The sequence below is a fragment of the Columba livia genome, chromosome 3 (assembly GCF_036013475.1).
Source record: "Columba livia isolate bColLiv1 breed racing homer chromosome 3, bColLiv1.pat.W.v2, whole genome shotgun sequence".
Lineage (NCBI taxonomy): Eukaryota > Metazoa > Chordata > Aves > Columbiformes > Columbidae > Columba > Columba livia.
Window position 1 is genome coordinate 88,897,322 of NC_088604.1, and position 20,899 is coordinate 88,918,220.

The 20,899-nt window shown below is 34.4% G+C and overlaps 1 protein-coding gene across 1 annotated transcript in view; it reads left to right on the forward strand.

The window, feature by feature from the left end:
- Positions 1–20,697, forward strand: part of DNAH8 (dynein axonemal heavy chain 8) — a 147,484-nt gene extending 126,787 nt beyond the window's left edge. The window contains exons 83-93 of the mRNA XM_021289465.2: positions 762–835; positions 4,031–4,183; positions 6,777–6,932; positions 9,023–9,139; positions 9,772–9,873; positions 10,257–10,417; positions 14,875–15,031; positions 15,719–15,871; positions 15,966–16,155; positions 19,496–19,617; positions 20,108–20,697. Of these exons, the coding sequence (XP_021145140.2) occupies positions 762–835; positions 4,031–4,183; positions 6,777–6,932; positions 9,023–9,139; positions 9,772–9,873; positions 10,257–10,417; positions 14,875–15,031; positions 15,719–15,871; positions 15,966–16,155; positions 19,496–19,617; positions 20,108–20,395 (1,673 nt within the window). The 3' untranslated portion in view covers positions 20,396–20,697. The remainder of the gene's footprint in view (positions 1–761; positions 836–4,030; positions 4,184–6,776; positions 6,933–9,022; positions 9,140–9,771; positions 9,874–10,256; positions 10,418–14,874; positions 15,032–15,718; positions 15,872–15,965; positions 16,156–19,495; positions 19,618–20,107) is intronic.
- The last annotated feature ends 202 nt before the right edge of the window (positions 20,698–20,899 follow it).

The window sequence follows — 20,899 nt, forward strand, 5'->3', positions numbered from 1 at the left end:
GCGGATCATTTTGTATGCAGTTGGACAGTAATGTTTTCAGTTATTTTAAGTTGTTATGATCCTTCCCAGTGATTATATTTTTTTAATTCCTAACCATAAGACTTTAAAAATTATTTTTATTTTTATTCTGGCATGGTGACAATGCTGTTTTCTTCTTTTAACTCTTAACTGCAGGTAACATAAAATCATTAATCTGCTTACAAGATCACTTTGTAGCAAAAAATACCCACAAGATCTGCATTTGTGTATTCTGGACTTTACAGCTACATTATATGGAAATTTTGAAAAATTATGCATAGAAAAGTAGTTGGAAGTAGATACATATATTCATTATATTAGTCACATTAATACATTCACAGATGCAATTTTACAGTAATGCATTGTACTCATTTGCGTAGCTTCATTACTTAAAGAAAAATATTAGTTCATATTTCAAATACTGTGGCTTACTTCATGAAAATTTGGCACAAATTATCATTGCCAATAATAACCTTAGTCATAGTATTTCACTTCTACAAGCACTGAAAATATTGTAGATGTATATTTTAATGTTATTTTTAAAAGTTTCAATGTTTAGAGAATTTATACATAGTAGCATATATGATGGTGAAGAGATTCTACTTCCATAAGTATATATTTTTGTATAAACATGTATTTAATTGTGCTATATTCATATAACTGGGGTTTTTTTGACTGAATTTGAATTCCTTTTTTGAAGAATATGTAAGTTCATTAATCGCATATTGTCAAATATGTTATAGACTGTAGGACCATCTCTATGGGTCAAGGTCAAGAAGTTCATGCACGCAAATTGATACAGATGTCAATGCAACAGGTGGGAAAAAAAACACTGCAGTATGAGTTTATTGTCTGTTTTAGCATTCTTTCACTCCTCTTTTGCGTGCCATCTTTAATATTTTGCATTTTCACCTTACTGTCGGCATATCTCAGGGTAAAAAAAGTCTCCTTGAGTGCCTGAGCCTAGAAACGTTCCACTGTGGGATATGTATGTGCCAGTGGACTCCAAGTCAATACTTCTGACAGCAGTAATATTGAGCAGCTTTTCAAAGGTAGCACATTACCTTCGTATCACTGTGCTGTTTGTTATCCAAAGGTAAAAGAACATCGTGTCCTAGATCTGTCCTGCAGGACTTGCAGCTCCTACGTCTTTACTGGAACTATCTTTTTCCCCCACTTCTCCCCAATGACAGCTACTTATATGTTGCAGTTTCTACTAGATAAAATGTTGAGCATACACATAGCTTAAAGCTGTAGGTGCAGAAGGATGTGCTGGCTCCTAATATTGCCTCACATTTTCCTCACATTTATCTGTGCTGTTGAGAGATCCTCTTGCTTACCAGCAACTGTTTTTGGTTCTTTGTTTCTTTAACTGCCCGTCCTTTTGGCTTGGAGTCCCAGGATGTCTAAGAATTTCCAAACGATATTTAAGAATTTTTCTCTTGAATATTGTGGTGTATTTTGTTATCGCAAATGATACTCTCATACAGTAAAAACATGAGAAGTCTAAGCAGCAGCTCCAGACCGATGGTAATTGACACTTCAAATACATTATAAAATTTACAGTGTAAAGGTAGCACAGTCTGACCAGCTGGATGCTTCAGAGAGTTATCAACAGTGTGGCCTGTAAATTCAAAATATCAGGAATTAGTTTTATTCCAGTATTCTGAAGGACTCGAATATCTCTATTAATAGAAAGTAGAAGACTACAAAAACTCTATTGATAAATGAAACATATTTTTCATCTGACCATAACCAACAGTTAGTCTTTACTAAGGCAGGAGTACATCACTGCTTGTAATATTCACCTAAAGAAACTTGGACTGACATGTTCAGTAAAAGGTTTGATTGATACCGTATTATCTATTTGTTAACCAGTATATGCCTTCATACCTAAATTAGGATTATTCATCAAAAGTTAGATAAAAATTAAAGATGGATTCATTATAAGATTTAAAACTTAACTCCTCACAATATATGACATGTATTAGATTCCCTGGGTCTCTGTGCTCATCCATGAGAATTCTGGAAGGACAAGTGGTGAAAATGAGACCACAACACAGAATATTCTGCAAGAACAAATGTTCTTTTGAGACCATTGCAGATCCAATATCAAGATTATATCAGATTTCAATCTGAATTAAACAGTTCTTTTGTCACTTTATTCTCCAATGTTTAATCACGACGAGATGAGGAAATGCTTCTTTCTTTAGACTTCTGCAAAGTCCTGTGCTCTTAATCTGACAGACTGAAGTGCTTCTCAGCCTTTCCAGGACTTTCTGTCTTTCATGCAAGAAAAATAAAAGGTCAGGCAGTATCAGTTCAAGGAATTCCAGTTGTATCATCTTCTATCTGTGAGATATCTTCATTTGAGTGGGAAAAAAATAATAAATCTCTTGCCAGTTGATATTTATTTGACCATAGTCTAGTGGGATTCATTTGTGTTTCTCTGTTATGGACAAATAGAATACTTGTATATGGCCTTTACTGCACATGTGCTAGACATTACTGTATAATCCAAGGTTCTCTAGCTAATGCAGTCTTGGTTATAGAAGTTCTTTATCTTGTATCCCAGTAACTGCTCAAGTCCTACCAGATGTTGTGACACCAGTACTGGAATATAGATGTACACCACTTCGGGAAAAGAGAAAAAAAATAGATCTCTTTATAGCAGATGGCATTTTTATGATGTGCAAATGCATGCTTACGTCTTTCTTACTTCTTTGTGTTTCTATGTCTAAAATGGTCATCCTGAACTTCTAGTTCATTGGAATGGTGAAAACTGGGGCATTCCTGCCTTTCTTTGCCCTCATTAAAACCACAAGGATACTTAAACCAGAACTCCAGTAGGGTTACTAGTAACAACTTCTGAACTAAATGCCTTGGTGGTGTACACATTTTACAGAGGGAGGGATATATGAGTATTCAGATTTGCAACAAAACAGAATTAGTGAATGTGAAGACAAATATCCTATTTGTTTTCCTGCCTCTGGCCAAGAGTATATAATACGATTAAAACTGCTGTGCTGTGTTACAGGTAGATAATTTTAAAAAACTGAGCCTGATTTATATGGAAATGTTACACATTGATTAAAGACCTTCCTCAAAGAAGTGGTTCCCTATAAAAGAACACCTTCATTTAATCTTTCTAATTTTAATATCCATCACTTCACCATAAATATTTAAATTATATTTTGTTACCAAATGTTATTTATTTCTTTCTAAATGATCTAAAACAAAATTGCCAAAATGAAATTACAAGCTGTACTGAAATCCACACATCACTGTTTAGAACTGATTGAATAATGCCCCATTTTAATATCAGGCTTCTGATTCATCTGGTTTCTAAAGTGATGCTACAGAAACTGATTGAATTTAAATTCATAAGCAGAAGTGCAGAGTGATAGTAATAAAAATAGAAATTTAATGCAACTTGAGAGCTGAATAAGATCAAAATTTATATGCAAAGGTTCAATTTCATACATACGCATTTATTGCAGAAAAACTAATCACAGTTGAAAAGTTCGAGTCTCATTACCACCTCTGTACACTTACTTTATTATGTTAATAACAAATAAGTTTTAAAAAGATGTATTCCGTAGATTTCAGCTGTCAGTTTTCCACTCACATTAATTTTATCACTGCTGTCTTGCTGGGAGAGGACAGAAGTTACTTCTTTTTGCCACTAGGTAGCACTAATACTTTATGTAGGATATTGGCTCTGGTTATATTATTTTCATTGTGAAGCAGTAGGATGTGGAAATTACTTTTACACTAACTTTCCCTATTTGCTTTAACTGTGCCAAAACAAAAATAAAATAATAATACATATTCAGAGACAGACCAAAAGTAAAAAAAATCTCCCTCACCCCCCAAACCAAACCAAACTAAAACAAACCAACCAACAACAACAAAAAATCCCCACATGCATTCTAATATAGACAGTTGTTGTTAGCATTATGAATAACTTGTTCTAAATGTAACAATGGTAATAGTTGATATTCTTGTTTAGGGAGGCTGGGTGTTACTTCAGAATTGTCATCTTGGACTGGATTTTATGAATGAACTGCTAGAAACACTTCTCACTGAAGAGATACAGAATGAGACGTTTCGAGTTTGGATAACTACTGAACCACATCCTAAATTCCCAATTACACTGCTACAGGTTTGTTCAAATATTTAATTCAGGTACCTTGTACCATCAAAATAATTCAGATTAAATGTGTAAATGGAAATTAAATAAATGGGGGGTGGAGGTAGAACCAAAACCCAAGGAAAAAAAAAAAACAAACAAAACAACTTATCTTACAATGCAAATATCACTTTAAAGAGGACGTTACTTACCAGTAACTGGAAGTTCATAAAGATACATTCTGTACACAGAAACATTTGAATCAAAACTATTAGGTTTTACCTGTATTCCTTTTTACCTTTGTGAACAGAGCAATGCCTACAACTGCTCTTAGACTCTTTCACATTTCCCTATCTGAAATAAATGATGAAGGGGGCAGAATACACATAGACAGCACATATCAAAGAACATTATCTACCAAGAAGTTACCTGATTTTCTTTGGATAAACTACAAATGGTTGTTCTGTAGATCTCAAGGAGACGTAAAATTGCCCAAACTTTTACAAAGTACATTGAAGCCGCTTACAATGGTTCCTAGCACTCTTACAGCAGGTCATAATGCTAGTTAATAGCTAGTGTAATAGCTGTGCGTTGACACTTCTGTGTTCATACACCCCTTTCTTCTTAAAAGCAGTGGGAGTCTCCTTAGTGGTTATCATTCTCTCTAAATAAAAATAGATAATATACCTGATATCTAGGATGTCAATGGGGAGAAGGATTCTGTTTGAATGAATCTAGATGGCAAACTTCGTTAAGAAATGTATGTCACCATGAAAAAGGACTGTGTATAGAAAGCTAGGTGTATGTACCTATATTTTCTTGTATTTTCTCAACAGAAAATGAAATAATCCTGAATCTCCAAGAGGTTTCTGAATAGTGGGGCACATAAACTTTGCTAAAAGTGAGAACAGAAAACTGAGAGGGTTGCTAGTTGACTCTTCACTGCATTTATCTCCAATGTTTCACATGTGGTTTCCCAGTCTATAGTGTCACGTTACCTGTTAAAATATTAACATATTGGTGCCCAACAACAGGATGAGGGGCAATGGGCACAGACTGAAGCATAAAAGGTTGCATCTGAATAGCAGGAGAAACTTCTTTACTTTGAGGGTGACAGAGCACTGGGACAGGCTGCTCAGAGAGGTTGTGGAGTCACCTCTGGAGACATTCAAAACCCGCCTGGACACGTTCCTGTGTGATCTGCTCTAGGTGAACCTGCTTTAGCAGGTGGGTTGGACTAGATGATCTGCAGAGGTCCCTTCCAACCCCAATCAAAGGTCAACTCTTCCTCAGAAGAAAGGAGAGAGGGTTTTGTTTGTTTGCTTGTTTGTTTTTAATACATAACATTAATCAAACCCTAAAAAATATAGCCTTTGAAATGTGGAAAGACTGCTCAGCAAGTGCTCCCATTCAGTCCAAAATTCTGTGTTCATGTGCAGATAGTTCCTTGCAGAAGGCTGGGGCTCATCTCTGAGACAGCTTCCCTGGGCTGTGCAGCCCAGAAGTAAGTTTGTGAGACCGAAGTTGAAATGTCATTCCTTAAAAATAATTGAAGTTCTTTATCATAAATATTGAGACAGTAAAACTGCCAGGTGTAGTACATATTAATCAGTGTTTCCCATTAAATGTCTCTCAGAAGCAGAAACAGTTCAGATCCACGCTTGCATTCAGGCTGTGAGCAGCCTGGCGTTTACTATCCATTCAATGCATGCTGCCATGTTACACAAGACAGCCAGACAAGTACTTACTGTTGGAGCAGAAAAATACTTTTGTATTTGCATTCCTCCAGCATTCTGAAGTGTCTCAAGGAACATAGTTTCTGGTAAGGCCAGTCTGCGTCTGAATGAATAGGTTCAAGTGTGCCCATGAACATTACCTAGCACTGGGATGCAATAGTCCATAGGGGTAAGTAGTTAGAACATTCTCTGGTGTGAAAACCTGTGCTAACTAACACTCTTTTAAAAAATTTGAAGGCACTATTTGACAATTACAATTTGGTAGAAACTATTCCCATTAGGCAGTTTGCATGAAACTAAGGGGTTGTATTCTAAGTTCCTGTAGCAGTTTACTACCACAAAGGCTGATTCCATGCCTGCTAACTGGCGTGCCCAGGAATATTATCTGGTGAATCTAATTTACTGCTGCAGACATAGCCACAGTCTAGAGTAGCCACTGTGAACACAAAGATCTGATCTGAGGCGAGTTTTCTTTTTATTTACTGTGAAGTCCTGGGACCAGAAATACTGTTCTTGTCATCTGTTCAGGATAGTTCTCTTCTATCATTCAGTTATTTACTTGGGGATAGAGAACCTCATGATGACTTCTGAAAAACGGGGCAATTGCTTCCAGATGGTTGATGAAAATTCTTAGGTCCATGGACAAGTGTTAGTGATAGTTCCAATGTAAACTGAAGGTCTGTGCTCAAAATCTTAATGTATATTACAGAGTTTTGTAGCCTAATATGTACTCCTTTTATGCAGTTTATAGTAAAACTACGTATCAGCTTTGTATCTACAATGCTTCAACTATTTACATTTTATTTGTAACTAATAGTTGTGACATTTTTGTACATTGCTGGTTTTGTTCAGTAAACAAATCCATTGTCTTTATCTTTTTCACATGACAGATTGCCATAAAGTTCACAAATGAACCACCCCAAGGTGTACGTGCCAGTTTGAAAAGAACATTTTCTAGAATTAATCAAGATCTGTTAGATGTTAGCAATATGCCTATGTGGAAACCTTTGCTTTACACTGTAGCTTTCCTGCATTCTACTGTTCAGGTATTTCTCATAAAGTTTGCAAATAGTGTTATATATATGGAGTCACTTTAACAAAGGTTCCTGACAATACGCATTCTGATATTTATTATAGCATCATGTTGCAGGGCTGAAGCTTTAATTTCTATAATTTGTATTTCAAGGTTCTTTATTCTCTTAGCTGTTTTATAATTTTTTTCACAGTTTTCATACTATGGGCATTTAGAATGGCATTTTAGCCATCCAAAAGTTAGTCATTCGGTGTGAGGGAAATAGCTCTCTCTGTAGTCAATAGCAATAGGTAAGCACCTTGAAATATAAAATCATCTTATCTGTCTTAGATGCCTCTCTATAACAGAATGAATAATGTTCTGGATATATATCACTCTTTCTGTCCACCGATTTTAAAGGCAATCCAGATGCCTAGTTAGAGTAGTTGTCTACTTTCTAGCTGGCTAAAATGAAATTCTATCACTTAGGCTCTTGTTTTTATCTTATTTTTATCTGTGTCATTGTGTTTTCTACATTAATTCCAATGGGAGCACATCTGCACTTTGGATTTTAAAGATGTACGTTTTAAGATCACCACAAATACCAACATTTTGAGCTCTCTATAATATATGTTCTTTTCAGCAGGGATATCAAAATAGTTCTAAAATGCCATTTAAGCCTTAGGGTCTATTGAGCTGCCTGTATTTCCAGTGTAGCAAAGATGGCGAAAGAGAGACAATTTGTTGAGGTCTATATTAAGATGCAATATTCTGTATTATTTTCTTCCTTCTACCTTTTTATAAACAGTGAGAAATTTGTTCTGTGTACTGCCTCAGGATTTTATTGTTCTTGTGGAACTAGAACACCTAAGCTTATTCAACCATCAGCACTTTTAAAAATATTATAGCTATTAACCTGTTCAGAAATTTTATTTATGGGTTGCCAATCAGCAGGCAATATATACATTGCCTTGCTTTTAAACTGACCAATTCCTAATAACCTTTGGTGACAAGACTGGTATGATTAAGATGACTTAAGAAGTAATTCAGAGACTTTGGCAGAAACCTATTACCCACTACTTTCTGCAGGAAATTATTGGTTAATGCTATCTCATCTGCTTATAAACAATACCTGACTTTGAAAAAATAAAATGTGGTTTGTTTTTTTTTTTCATTTCTGGTTCCTTTAAAATATTGTAGCTAAGGTACTTAAATGTTATTTAACTAGATGTCAAAGACATCAGTCATTGTTGACCTGGTAATTTAAACTCTAAAAAATATGTTATCACTTAGTTAATTTTAGCATTTCAGTATTACACTGTTAATTTATTTAATAAATTTCAGCACTATTCAGCAATTTAATTCTTAAGTTCTTGGAATAATTTATTCTAAGTTCTGAAAAAAAAAATCATTGAGCAATGTAACTGAGGTGATTAAAATAAAGTGTTGAGAAATCTAATAGTGTTTGGCCTGAAGATTATATTATCTCAGTTTTATATTAAAATATTTTTCTATTCCTGCAAATGTTATAATTTTACTTTCAAATATGTATGCAATAATAAATTTGAATAATGTGGTGGCAGCCTTAGAATAAAGTTATAAACTTTTAACAACATATGTTAAAACAATACAGTGAAACAGTAAGACAAAAGGGGTAACCTAGAAGCCTTTGGATAACAGAGTATTAATACAGGAGCTTGAAAAATTGAAACTATCATTAGAAGACTTCATATGCAGAAAAAGAATGAAAAACTGTAGAATTCAGAATTATTGTGTGTGTTCTAAAAATGCAGAGATTTGGTAATTCTTTAAATTAATTAATATAAAAATCTGATCATTACACAGACATGAGACATTTGAAACCTGTGGCTGATATATTGGTTAGTAAAGGTAGCAAAAAATGATTTTGTTGTTTTTTCTATAAATGTTTATCACTCATGCTGTAACCTACTAATAAACTTTAGTTTTTACTGATGTATATGAGGCACACAGCTGTTTCTTAGGCTAGCTTTCTTATTCAGTTCAATTGTTTACTCTACTGTTGTTGTTATTATTGACCTTTAATAATGAAACAAAATCATATGTTGTTTCATAAACATATTTGGTTTTAATTATATTCTTAAGGAACGACGCAAGTTTGGGCCTTTGGGTTGGAATATTCCCTATGAATTTAACACAGCAGACTTTACAGCCAGTGTTCAGTTTATACAAAATCACTTAGATGACTGTGACATCAAGAAGGTGAATACTAATATTTGCGTACGGTATCTTTAATTTCTTTGTAGAGCATCTGTAATTGATTTTTTGTCTTCATGTTGCTATTTATAATATTTTATTCATTGCTATTCTTTCAGCGCAGCTTCTAATGTTCAAAGTTTCATATTCTCTTTAAGACAGCCAAGCTGAAATATTGTGTGGGCTATCATCCATAGAAAAATATGTAATAGTTAAGAACTTCAGAATTTGATCTTGTTCTTTTCAGTACTATATCTAAAATGTTATAACGTCTATACAATAAGTTATTTGGAAAGGGAGCTAAAAATTTGACAGAGCCAATCAAACTTCTCTATGGCTGCCATTTGGTCTTCTACTGTTTCTCAGGGAATGATGTAATACAACATCCATTCCTTGCAAAGCTCACTTTGTCAATAAAGAAAGATGAGAAACTGGGGAGTGGGGAAGACCCAACTCTACTATAAAATTATAGAGCTAAGCTCAGAAAACGTATTAGAAATATTTTTTTTTTTCTTCCAACAATGATCTTTTCAGCTTACACTTCAGAGCCTTATGAGCTTAAGATGTTATTGAAATTACATGCTGGATACCACATTCTTACGTGTTATAACTACAGTATTTTATTTACTTGCATCCAGGGGATATCATGGAACACAGTACGCTACATGATTGGAGAGGTACAATATGGAGGACGAGTCACAGATGACTTTGATAAGCGTCTTCTTAATTGCTTTGCAAGGGTGAGAGACCTTGAAAATACAGTTATTTGTCATTTTTATTGGCAGCTGCAACATAGAAATCAGAAGACCTCCTTTCTGCTGAATATACACTTCTTCACCAGTTTATAACACTCTTCAGAGTAAAATGAATTTTTCAAAACATCATTCTTTGGCAGTGAGGTCCTTCCCTTTGCTTTCTCTTTAGTGAGGACCAGAAACTATTATAAAGATTTAGCTGGAACTCAAACTTAGAAGACATAGCTTTTAATGATTTACTCATGTATTCAAGTAAAATTAGATGTAGTAGCTAAAACAAGAACCTTTATCCTCCAAGAATAAAAATGAGATTTAAAAAACTCCGAGTAGCAAAGTAATTGTGTTTTTTTTCTCTGGATTTTTCACAGGTATGGTTTAATGAAAAGATCTTTGACAGCAATTTCTGTTTTCACACTGGATATAAAATTCCAGTGTGCAAAACCCTGGACCAGTATTTTGAATACATCCAGTCACTCCCTGCCATGGACAGCCCAGAGGTCCTTGGTCTCCATCCTAATGCAGATATTACGTAAGTAGGTCTCAACATATTGAAAACAAAGACCCTTTTGTTTAGTATTTGAAAACAAATCCCTATGAAATGCTTAAGTAGAGTATATTTTTAATAGGAAATCTAGGATTCATGTGAATTTCACTATTGAAGTGGAACACTTGATGTGTATGTACATGATTATGAATGCAGTATCTTCAGCTACATTTTATATCTTCTTTTAAAGCTGTTGGAATTCTTATTCTCATGGGTTTAGGATTTTTTTACAAGTTGAAAGCATTCTAAAACTTTTATATGAACACAAGATACAAGGTTCTATACAGTTCAAATAGAGAAAGTTTCTAATTTTTGCCTTGTGTTCCAAGTAGTATATTATTTTTTGTGTACACCTGCTAAACGATTCTCTGGATTACAGCACACCTTGGAGTAAGTAACTACACTTTTGTTGCCATCAGTCTTGCTATTCCCATTATTTAAAAAAGGCTTTTCAACCTCACCAAGTACTAACTCCATTATTTTTCACTTAGTTCACTTTTCATTCCAAATAATGTATGCAACAGCTTAGCTTTGATTTCTTTCTAAGGTTATATGCTCTGTGAAAGGATATGAATCATCATATTTTTTTCACTGAAGTTCTTAATAATTCTGCCAAAAATTATTGCATTTTCTTAATGTCCACACATATTGTTTCTTAACATATCTTTTTGTATTTTTAGACAAAACAAATGTTATTCAAATTCCCAACTGTTGTGGCAACGTAGTATCTTTTAACACTTTCGGTCAAAACTATACTGTCCCACAATTTTTCAGTCTCAAATTTGAGAGGCTGATGACAGATCAAAAGCCCGGTGTTCTAAGCATGCTGTGAGAACAGTATATGGTTTTATTGTCAACTCTGCCTAGCATTTACCATTGTAAATATATATGCTGAAGAGTCTAAGGGTATGTTCTGTTTCAAGTTATTCTCTGATACTTGCAAGACGTCCCTTCTAGAACTAACTAAAGAAGGGCCAAGATTTAAGAGAGAACTAAACAAAGTCCTAAAGAAAGACATGCTTCAGATCCAAAATTAGGCTTGTAGGAGGGCTTAATTCGTAGGAGGAAATGAGACTAGGAGTGTTGGGGGAGCTTTAGTGAGTAGGAACAGCTCTTTAATTTCTCTCCAGTACCGACTTTTTCTTCCACTTGGTACATCAGTATATTCCTCCTAGTGCAGTCCTTTTCCTGGAGATTTTCCTTTGTAGGTATTTCTTTAGAGTTTGGAAACAATGTTCAACAGCTTCATGCTTTTTTTCCATGTTTTATCACAGTCTGTTATAGGCAACTGCGCTCATGTACTGTCTATCTGAATTTCATCTTTGACATACAAACTAAATGGATTAGCATCCTACACAATACCATAAAAAGTAGCATTCAAATTCTCCTTAAAAATGTCCTATCAAGTCATCTCAGAGTGAGCAGAAGGCAAACTGCTAGAACTGGAACCCTGAAACAGCCAAGACCTCTCCATGTTACTATTACTGAGGACAAGAAAGAACTTACCTCCCATTGGTTTAGTGGAACAGTTTTCCAGTTCAGCCAAAAGCTCGAACCATTGGTTCCCACTGTAAGACTTCACTGAATGTCTATACTTTCATCTACTTGGGATTGACACCTGAAATAATTGTGGCTGATTTTAACTTGCTATGTGAACCATAGGCTCTATGGCAACATAGTCAACAGGCACCTGAGCGGGCAAGGACTTTTCTGACAATTTTCTGTTAATACCCCTTCTCCAACTGGTTCCATACTGAAGCCTTAAATCTAACTGAGTTTTTGTAAAGATACTGCAAGCTTTTTTTAAGCAACTGAAGACAGTGCAGAATTTCCCATTATCTCCTGGTGAATGTGATGTTTTGAATACCACGCTGCAACAGATATTGCTGGTTTCTACACAAAGCTTAGGTAATGCTTCTGTCAAACTGCATTCATTCTTAGTTTTAACTTCCACTGCTGAAAATTCCTGATGGCAGAGACTCCACTATTTTTTCTTATGACACAATTTGCTTTGCAATACTGCTTCAGGGAAATACAATATAAACAGGTATAAAATACTTTATCTCCCCTACTTACCTTTAGGCAGAATTGACACTGTAAATGAGATTCATTTGATGTTGCTTTAGCATTGGTTTTGGTTACCCAAGACTTCCTTTAATGTAATGGAGAAAAACAGATCCTTGTAAAGTGCAATTCCTTTGATCTCAAAGCAAATATCTAAAACACATGAGCTGAATCATGCTGCTTTGCATTATCTGTAAGGACAATCTAGACAAATAGCTGTCATGTAGCCATCTACACTTAGATGTCTAAATGTGGTCAGGAACACCCCAACATGTATATGTGATTTTCTTCCCAGGAACATGGTATTTTCTCTACAAAGCTCAGCAATACTTTTTTTTTTTTTTTTCATTATTATTTGCATCTGTACTTCAACATTTTATTTGCAACATAAAGTCAGTTTTTTCAAAGCCCAGAAAATTTTTGTTTCAGCATGTATTTGATATTCATTGTGTCGCACTGTTAGGTGAATGAAATTTCTTTTTTCTATTTTCTCCCCACTTCCATGCTGGAATATTATTTTTAATTATGTACACATTTAGATGCCTATTTTTCTATTTTATATATTTTTTTAAATAATAAAACTCTTCTTGTTCAAACTGCTATCATTATTCATGTTTGCTTCTTATTACAAGATTCAGATGATAATGTCTCCTCTTCAGAAGATTTCTAGCTTGTGTAATTGAAGAAAGGAATATTTACTTACATTTGATTCTACTCCTTTGATGTTATTTTTCAAAAACTGTTCTCTGCTTTTCCCCAAAGTTTGCATATTAGCCTTATTTTTTAAATGGTTTCTACTTTTGTTTAGATTTTGAGAAAAACTATTCATTTTTACAATTCTATACTATTCTGTGATTTAATTGATGTAATAATCATGGGACCTATTCCTTCTGCATAGAAAAGTCTGACAGCAGTATCGGAAGAATATGACTTGCAGTGTGAAAAGAAAGGTTCAAATCTCTTCTGTCTCTAGTTGATAGATCAGTGAGACACTGAGTAAGGGTTACAACCACCAGTATGTCATCCAAATTAGGAATGAAGCCATGGGTCCAAGAGAAATTTCATTTTTTCCAACTTTTCTGTTCATATGTGGTCTTAAATCATTCTTTAAGTGGGGCCATAAATGAAAAAAAATGTGGATAGTTTTGTCAAACAAAATTCCCACCATTCCTACATTCAGAAGCTGAAATTGTATCCTCTGAGAAGCAAACTGCCAGTACGGTTTACAGTCTTTGTAAATGCATTCACAAGCACTTTATGTTAAAATGCTGCAGTATTTAGCTTCTGTAGTCTTACGATGCTATCTCCAAAGCTAAGATGCCTCAGGACGTCACATGTTCTATCCTGTGGCACAATCCTTGATTTCTTTTGTTATGTAATTATATGTGACAAAATAATAGAAGGAGATGGGTGTCATATGAAGGTGAAAAGTAAAACTGACATGCAATTGAGTCAGTATAAATTTATGTTCTGAGTCAGACTCAGGATGTATGTTCCTCATGTAGCTGATTCCATAACATAAAAGTAGGCAATGCCAGCACTGCAGTACCAACACATACACTGTTACATTTTCTTTCTTAGTGCCTCTCATAGCTCTATGCCACTACATAGCATTATAAAAAAAAGTACTACTGTAATTCTGCTTGTGTTGAAGGGCTAACATGGTCTACTAGATCTTACCATCAAATGCCATGTGAATTTAATTCACTTCTTCATATTGAGTCAGAACATAAATTTACATTAGCACTGCCCATGCTGTACTACGGAATAGAAAGTTTTAATTTCCACTGCTGTAAATCTAGCAGCTTTTATCATTAATCCTGAAACACCTCAAGGCAGAATTAATTTACTGTTTAATAAAAGGGCAGCTTGCAGAGTTATGCCTCCACCTTTTCCTTCTTCTGCATTCCACTTTTAAGATGTGAATAAATAAGGGAAATATTCTTCCTTGTTAAAACACTTGTTGCTTCTTCCCAGCAAATAGCTGTTTAGTAGTTCAGGCACATGCCATTTTCTTCCCTTTCCTTAGAATCCCTGGAAGTCATGATAGGTTTTTCTGCCACCTCACATTCTCAAAGGTTGAGAAGCAGCTTGTGGACCTCCTTCTTAGCCTTGAATTAATGGAAGTGCAACTGTGTAACAGGGTATGTAAAAGGAAGTTCACATTTTTTACAACCATGGAAAACCACATGTTGTTCCCTATCTGTGTGTTCAGCTTGGTGCAGGATGCCAAGGAAGACAATTTCTTTTGGGAGTTTTGATTTAACCTGGTGACACAGTACATTTTTTTCTCAACTTTAAATCTGTGTGTTCCACAGAGTATCCTTTTAACTATTAAAAAACTCTTCTGTAACTTATAACATTTTTTATCCTTTCAGATACCAACGTAATACAGCAGCTGAAGTTCTAGATACTATTACCAACATTCAGCCTAAAGAAAGCAGTGGAGGATCTGGAGAAACTCGTGAAACGATTGTTTATCGTTTAGCTGAAGACATGCTAGAGAAACTTCCTCCAGATTACTTACCCCATGAGGCAAGCTAATCTTAATTGTTTTCTTACTGTTCTGTCTGTTGAGTTTTCATGTAAGACATTCCAAAAAATAAAACCTCAACTGTAAAGAAAGATTGTATAACTAGTAGCAGATTCAAGTAAGGAACCAACATCTTTATCGCTATCAGCATGAATCAATGTGAGGCATTTTTATGTAAAATCAAGACATCTAACAATTGATCATGGGGATATGTCATGGAGACTATGCTTGGACTTCCAAAGCTGCATGCGATAACACAGAAAAAAAATCAGTCTTGACTTTTTGTGACAGCAGTCTCCTGGGCCTTCTGGGTAAAGTACTATTCTAGTAAAATCATGAATAATTGTGTAGCGTCACACAAAACAAAAACACCCCCTGCTCCCCCTCAAAGAAAGCCCCACACAAAACCAAAAAAAAAAACCCACAACCACCAAAACCCAACCCAAACAAACAAAAAACAAACACACACCAAAACAACAAAAAAAGCACAACAAAACCACAACCAACCAAAACAACCTCAACAACAAAAACCTGCAACAGTTTTAAGGGGATAAATGTTAGTTGAATAATGTAAAGTACAATTCTACTATTTACTTTTCTGAACACAAGAAAGTCAAGCTGTCATATATGTAAATATTTCAACATTTCAGATTGAACTAAATTCTTTCTTCTGTGCTCCTATATTTTAGGTAAAAGATCGTTTATATAAAATGGGGCATCTTAACTCTATGAATATTTTTCTTCGGCAAGAAATTGACCGAATGCAAAAGGTGATCACAATAGTCCGCACCACTTTGAATGATCTTAAATTAGCCATAGAAGGAACTATTGTTATGAGTGAGGCAAGTAAAAGCATATTTACTACATATGGAATACTCTATTTTAAACTACTACCTTGATAGCTTTAGTTCACGTAGTATAATTTCATTCCTTCAGAATCTGCGAGATGCACTTGATAATATGTATGATGCTCGAATTCCTTATGCATGGAAAAGAATATCTTGGGATTCTTCAACACTTGGCTTCTGGTTTACTGATCTTTTGGAAAGAAATAGTCAATTCTCTACTTGGATATTTGAAGGAAGACCAAATGTGTTTTGGATGACTGGATTCTTTAATCCACAAGGTATGGGTAGTGAAAGGACTTGAGTAATAATGTATTTAATAATCTACATATCTAATATTACACCTAGTAAAAATGTTTTCATCGCTGTCCAAATATGTCATAGAAGCTACAACAATAAATGGATTCAAAAAAGTCCTTAGATAAAGTCATGGGAAACGTGTCCAATGACAGCAATAAACATAACTGTTCAGACTTCACCTTCGAGTTGGGAGGTCCCAAAGCTCCAGATTGTCTGAATCTGGGAGAACATAAAAGGGAAATGATTTATGTGCCATTTTGCCTGTTGTAATATTATGTCACTAAGGATCTGCCTTTGTCTCTGTCACAGACAGGATGCTTGTACAGTCTTTTAGTCTGACCCATAAACACAGAAAACATGTAGAACAAATAAAATGTTCTATCTTGTTGACATATTGTAGCATGATATGACACAGGTTCTAAAGAAAATATACTTAATTATAATGATACAGTTTTTAAAGAAAATGTGATTTTACTGTGGTTTCAAACTGTTTAATAATTTCAAACTCTAAGTTTTATGGAAGATGTTTCATCTAGAGTGATATCATATTTATATGCTGTACAGTAGCAACAGAAAGAGATTTTTTACAGTAAGAACAATCATTCACTGAAACAACCTCCCCAGGGGCATGGTAGGGTCCCCATTACTGGAGGTTTTCAAGATGCAATTGGACAGGGTGCTACATAACCTCAGCTAAGCTCTCTTTCCCTTGAAAGTTTAGACCAGGTAGTTTTTCAAGGTCACTTCCAACCTGGGCTGTTATGTGGTTCTTTGAACACACAACTATACCAGAATTTATAGCAGTTATCTATCTTTCACAGAGGTCATCAAACTGTAGTTTTCACAGTGTTTCAATTTCACACATTATTTAATGAACAGTTTGTCCAAATTAATCAAATATATACTACAAAGTATAAGTAAACATTATCTATCATTATCTGTTATAGCTTGATATATTTATCGTTTTATTGGAAAGAGGAAGAAAACCAAAATGTAACCATCTTCATGAGTAACAAAACCTACATTACTAGATGCATGTTCATAGGAGAATCTCATGCAAAATTCTCATGAGAATCTTCTCCCATGTAACAGCTATGAGGTGGTGTTTGGGTTTTTCAGTGTGTTTTTTTTTTGGTTTTGTTGTGGTTTTATTTGTTTGTTGGAGGATTAACCTCTGAAATCCTTGAATATTTTCTGAGTTATCTTCCATTTCTGATGCTTCTGTTCTTACTGGCCTTTCCATGACCAGGACTGTAAAAAGTACTAATATCAGAGTAGTTTTTTGGAGTTGCTTTCAGAAAGAGTTGAGGTGCCTGGAGTACATCCAAATTATCATTAAGGGATGGTATTGAGATGCCAGTAAAACATCATTCCATTTGTATAATAAATGGCACAGCTGGTAAGCATACTGATCTCTGAGCTGTACTCATGGAGGTGTAAAAGAAGAAAATGGACCAGATTCTTTTGACCAAAGTAACTATTTAGCCTAATGGCAAACAAACCTGAGACACAGATGGTCTTGAACTTGATGATTGCTTCAACCTCTGTGTTCAAAAAAAATAGTCCTACAGATGGAGAAAGGAGTCTGCTCAGCGCAAAAATTGTGTTATGGCTGTGGGTATGTAAGTATAGTTACTGTATTCATAATACTGCTCACCAGGAAATTCTGAGTAAATTAAATGATACAGTAAAGTTTAAAAATTGACTGGTGTGAGGCAAATCAGAAACTGAAATGCCCTGTGCTGCCATTGCAGGAAAATATAGACTGTTTGCACTGGTGAATCAAGCTCTAAATTTATCATAGCATTGGCAAAACATAACAAGGTTAAAACAAGAGGAATGTATTTTATCAGTTTAGTGGAAACATCTATTTATAGTACTATGAATTATCACCAATAATTATATTAAAACCTGTTGTGATATTTTAGCAATTATCAATATTTGTCTCCTATAAATTATTGTTATTAAGGGAGAGTGTGTGTTAGTGGTGGTGTGCTATTCCATTCAGTAGATATGGCACTTGGAATGGACAGGCTTATGAAACCCCAAATATAATACTATCAAGATATACTTAATTCTTAGGAAACTTTGGATGCCTAGATCACATTGTTTTGTTTTTATAAGAATATATAGTATTTGAGAAATTAATATATGCTCTTTTCAAGTGCTCCATTAAGTCTTTGTACATCACATATGAATATTATAGCTGTGACAAATATCTGAGCTTCTAATTGGCTTTGTCCTAATTATCATGTTAAACTACTTTGTAAATCTTGACATGCTGTCTTCTACTGCATACCATGTACTTTCATGATTCACCCCCTGGTTCGTCAGTATTTTATTCAGTGGTTTCACCTCCTCATAGATACTTGGCAGCCCACAAAATGCTTCTTGTCTTTTCCTTTATGCCCTATTGAGAAGGAACTGATGCCATTTCATCTTTAGGTCTTTATAGTAATCACTCTTAAGCATATGGGTCTCTATTGATAACTTTTCTCTCTTTGCCCCACTGCTTCTGACAACTCCAAGTAGTTTTTTTTGCCTGGTACCATAAAATAGCAGCTATTGATTTTTTTTGGTGACTGCATTGTCATCTTCTGAGACACTTATACAGAAGCAACCAGTTATTTGCTAAAATTGTTTCATTTTTGTAGCTTTTCCCCTTATAACCTATCCAAATCTCTTTGCTGCCCAGTTACGTGCCATCTTGTGCTTATACTATTCAGCCCTTTACCTCTCAAACCTCTGTTGCAAACCTCTGTAAAGTCTGTTCAAAACAATACTCAAAAAATCACTTAACTTGCTGCTTGTGTCATCCTCTACCTTCATTTCTGTCTAGGACTCCTTTTCCTTCACTAACAAAAGAAATTTTTTGTCTTTCATAGGCACTGTCTTGTCTAGATCCCTCCTACTCATAGTTATTTCTATTATCACACTCAGATATGCCCTTTCTGTTTTCCATCATCTTTAAATATAAATATGCTGTGGATCCTGTAGCTGATTGCCTAATGATAATTTTTAAATTGGTATCCTGAGCAAATGTTTGTTAACTGAGTAATTCAGTAAATATAACTAACTATAACTATATATCTTATGGATACTATTTTATATGCCATTTTTAAAATGCATTCTATGCCACTTTTGTCATTAGTTCTTACTTTGGCCTGAAAGCAAAGTTTTTTATTATTAGTCAAGGTGCTTATTTTCAATAGAACTCTGAATATCTGTCCGTAACATTCAGCACAGAACCATGCAGATAACCGAGCAAGACTTTTTTTGTGATATGAGATATATACTAAATCTCTGGCTTAATTTCTCAAGGATTCCTCACAGCAATGAGACAAGAAGCAACTCGAGCACATAAAGGCTGGGCTTTAGATACAGTTACAGTACATAATGAAGTGCTAAAGCAAAACAAAGAAGAAATCACAGCACCTCCTTCTGTATGTATGACATGCAAAGATGTTTCAGTATTAATTTTGGTATTTAATTCATATTGCGTATCATTCAGTCATTTTGGATTTCTAAAGGAGAAAGTTACTGTTGTCTTTACATCATTGGTTTTGCTCAACATAGAAGAATGATAACAATAAACAAGAAGATTTTTTAAAAATCTTGCCACTAGAAAAATATTTTATTAAACTAATAATTTCATTGTACCACTTCTTGATTTTTGGAATTTGTAGTAAACTTGAGATGAAATTGTGTAGTGTATGGGTTTTATTAAACAACTTTTATTGCCATACATTTTGGTGGCATTATCTTCTGAAAAAGGATGATTTTATCGTTTCAAATTAAATAGTTTGAAAAGATTCAATGTCAGATATTTTTTCACTATAAAATGTATATTCCTTTTAATGTTTTAAGCTAATTACTTATTTTACAAAACAGATGCCTTATTTTGTGTGATCTATCTGCTTACTCTCCACACAGGAAGGAGTATATATCTATGGGCTCTACTTGGAAGGTGCAGGCTGGGACAGACGAAATAGCAGACTCATTGAATCTACACCAAAGATTCTTTTTGTCCAGCTGCCTGTGGTGCATATATTTGCTGTTAATACAACCGGTCCCAAGGATCCCAAGCTGTATGTTTGTCCTCTTTACAAGAAGCCTGGGAGGACAGATTTGAGCTATGTTACAGTGATCTATTTAAAAACAGTAGTGCCTCCAGACCGCTGGATATTGAGAGGAGTGGCTCTCCTGTGTGACATCAAGTAAACTGTTTTTCATACTGTAACAGAAGCAGAACATATTGCACATATCACCTGTGTCAATCTTCTATTGCTTTTTATTTGGTGGCCATTCATCATTATACTAGAGCTTTCAGTCTTGGCTTAATTGATTATTTTCTCTGCTTACAGTAAATTCATTTTGTCTTGGCTATTTGGTGACAGTTTTAAAGTAAAGTTTTCAAAACAGGTTCACTGGTTATAGTCTTTGATGTTTCCATTACATTACTTTAGAATGGAATACTTGCTTTAATAATATAATTAATGTAAAATGAAATGTTATTAAATGTTAAAAGATAAAAACTTGGCTTTTTCACATTCTTTCTCCTGTACAGATTTTAGGTTGTGTTTCAGTGACATATGATGAAAACAGAAGACAATAGAGAACATAACAAAATTTAAGCTCTTCCAGATGCAGGTTTTAAAATATTCTTGGATTCTGCATGATACATACATTATTTTATTTGACTCTACAGGAAACTTTATATTTAAG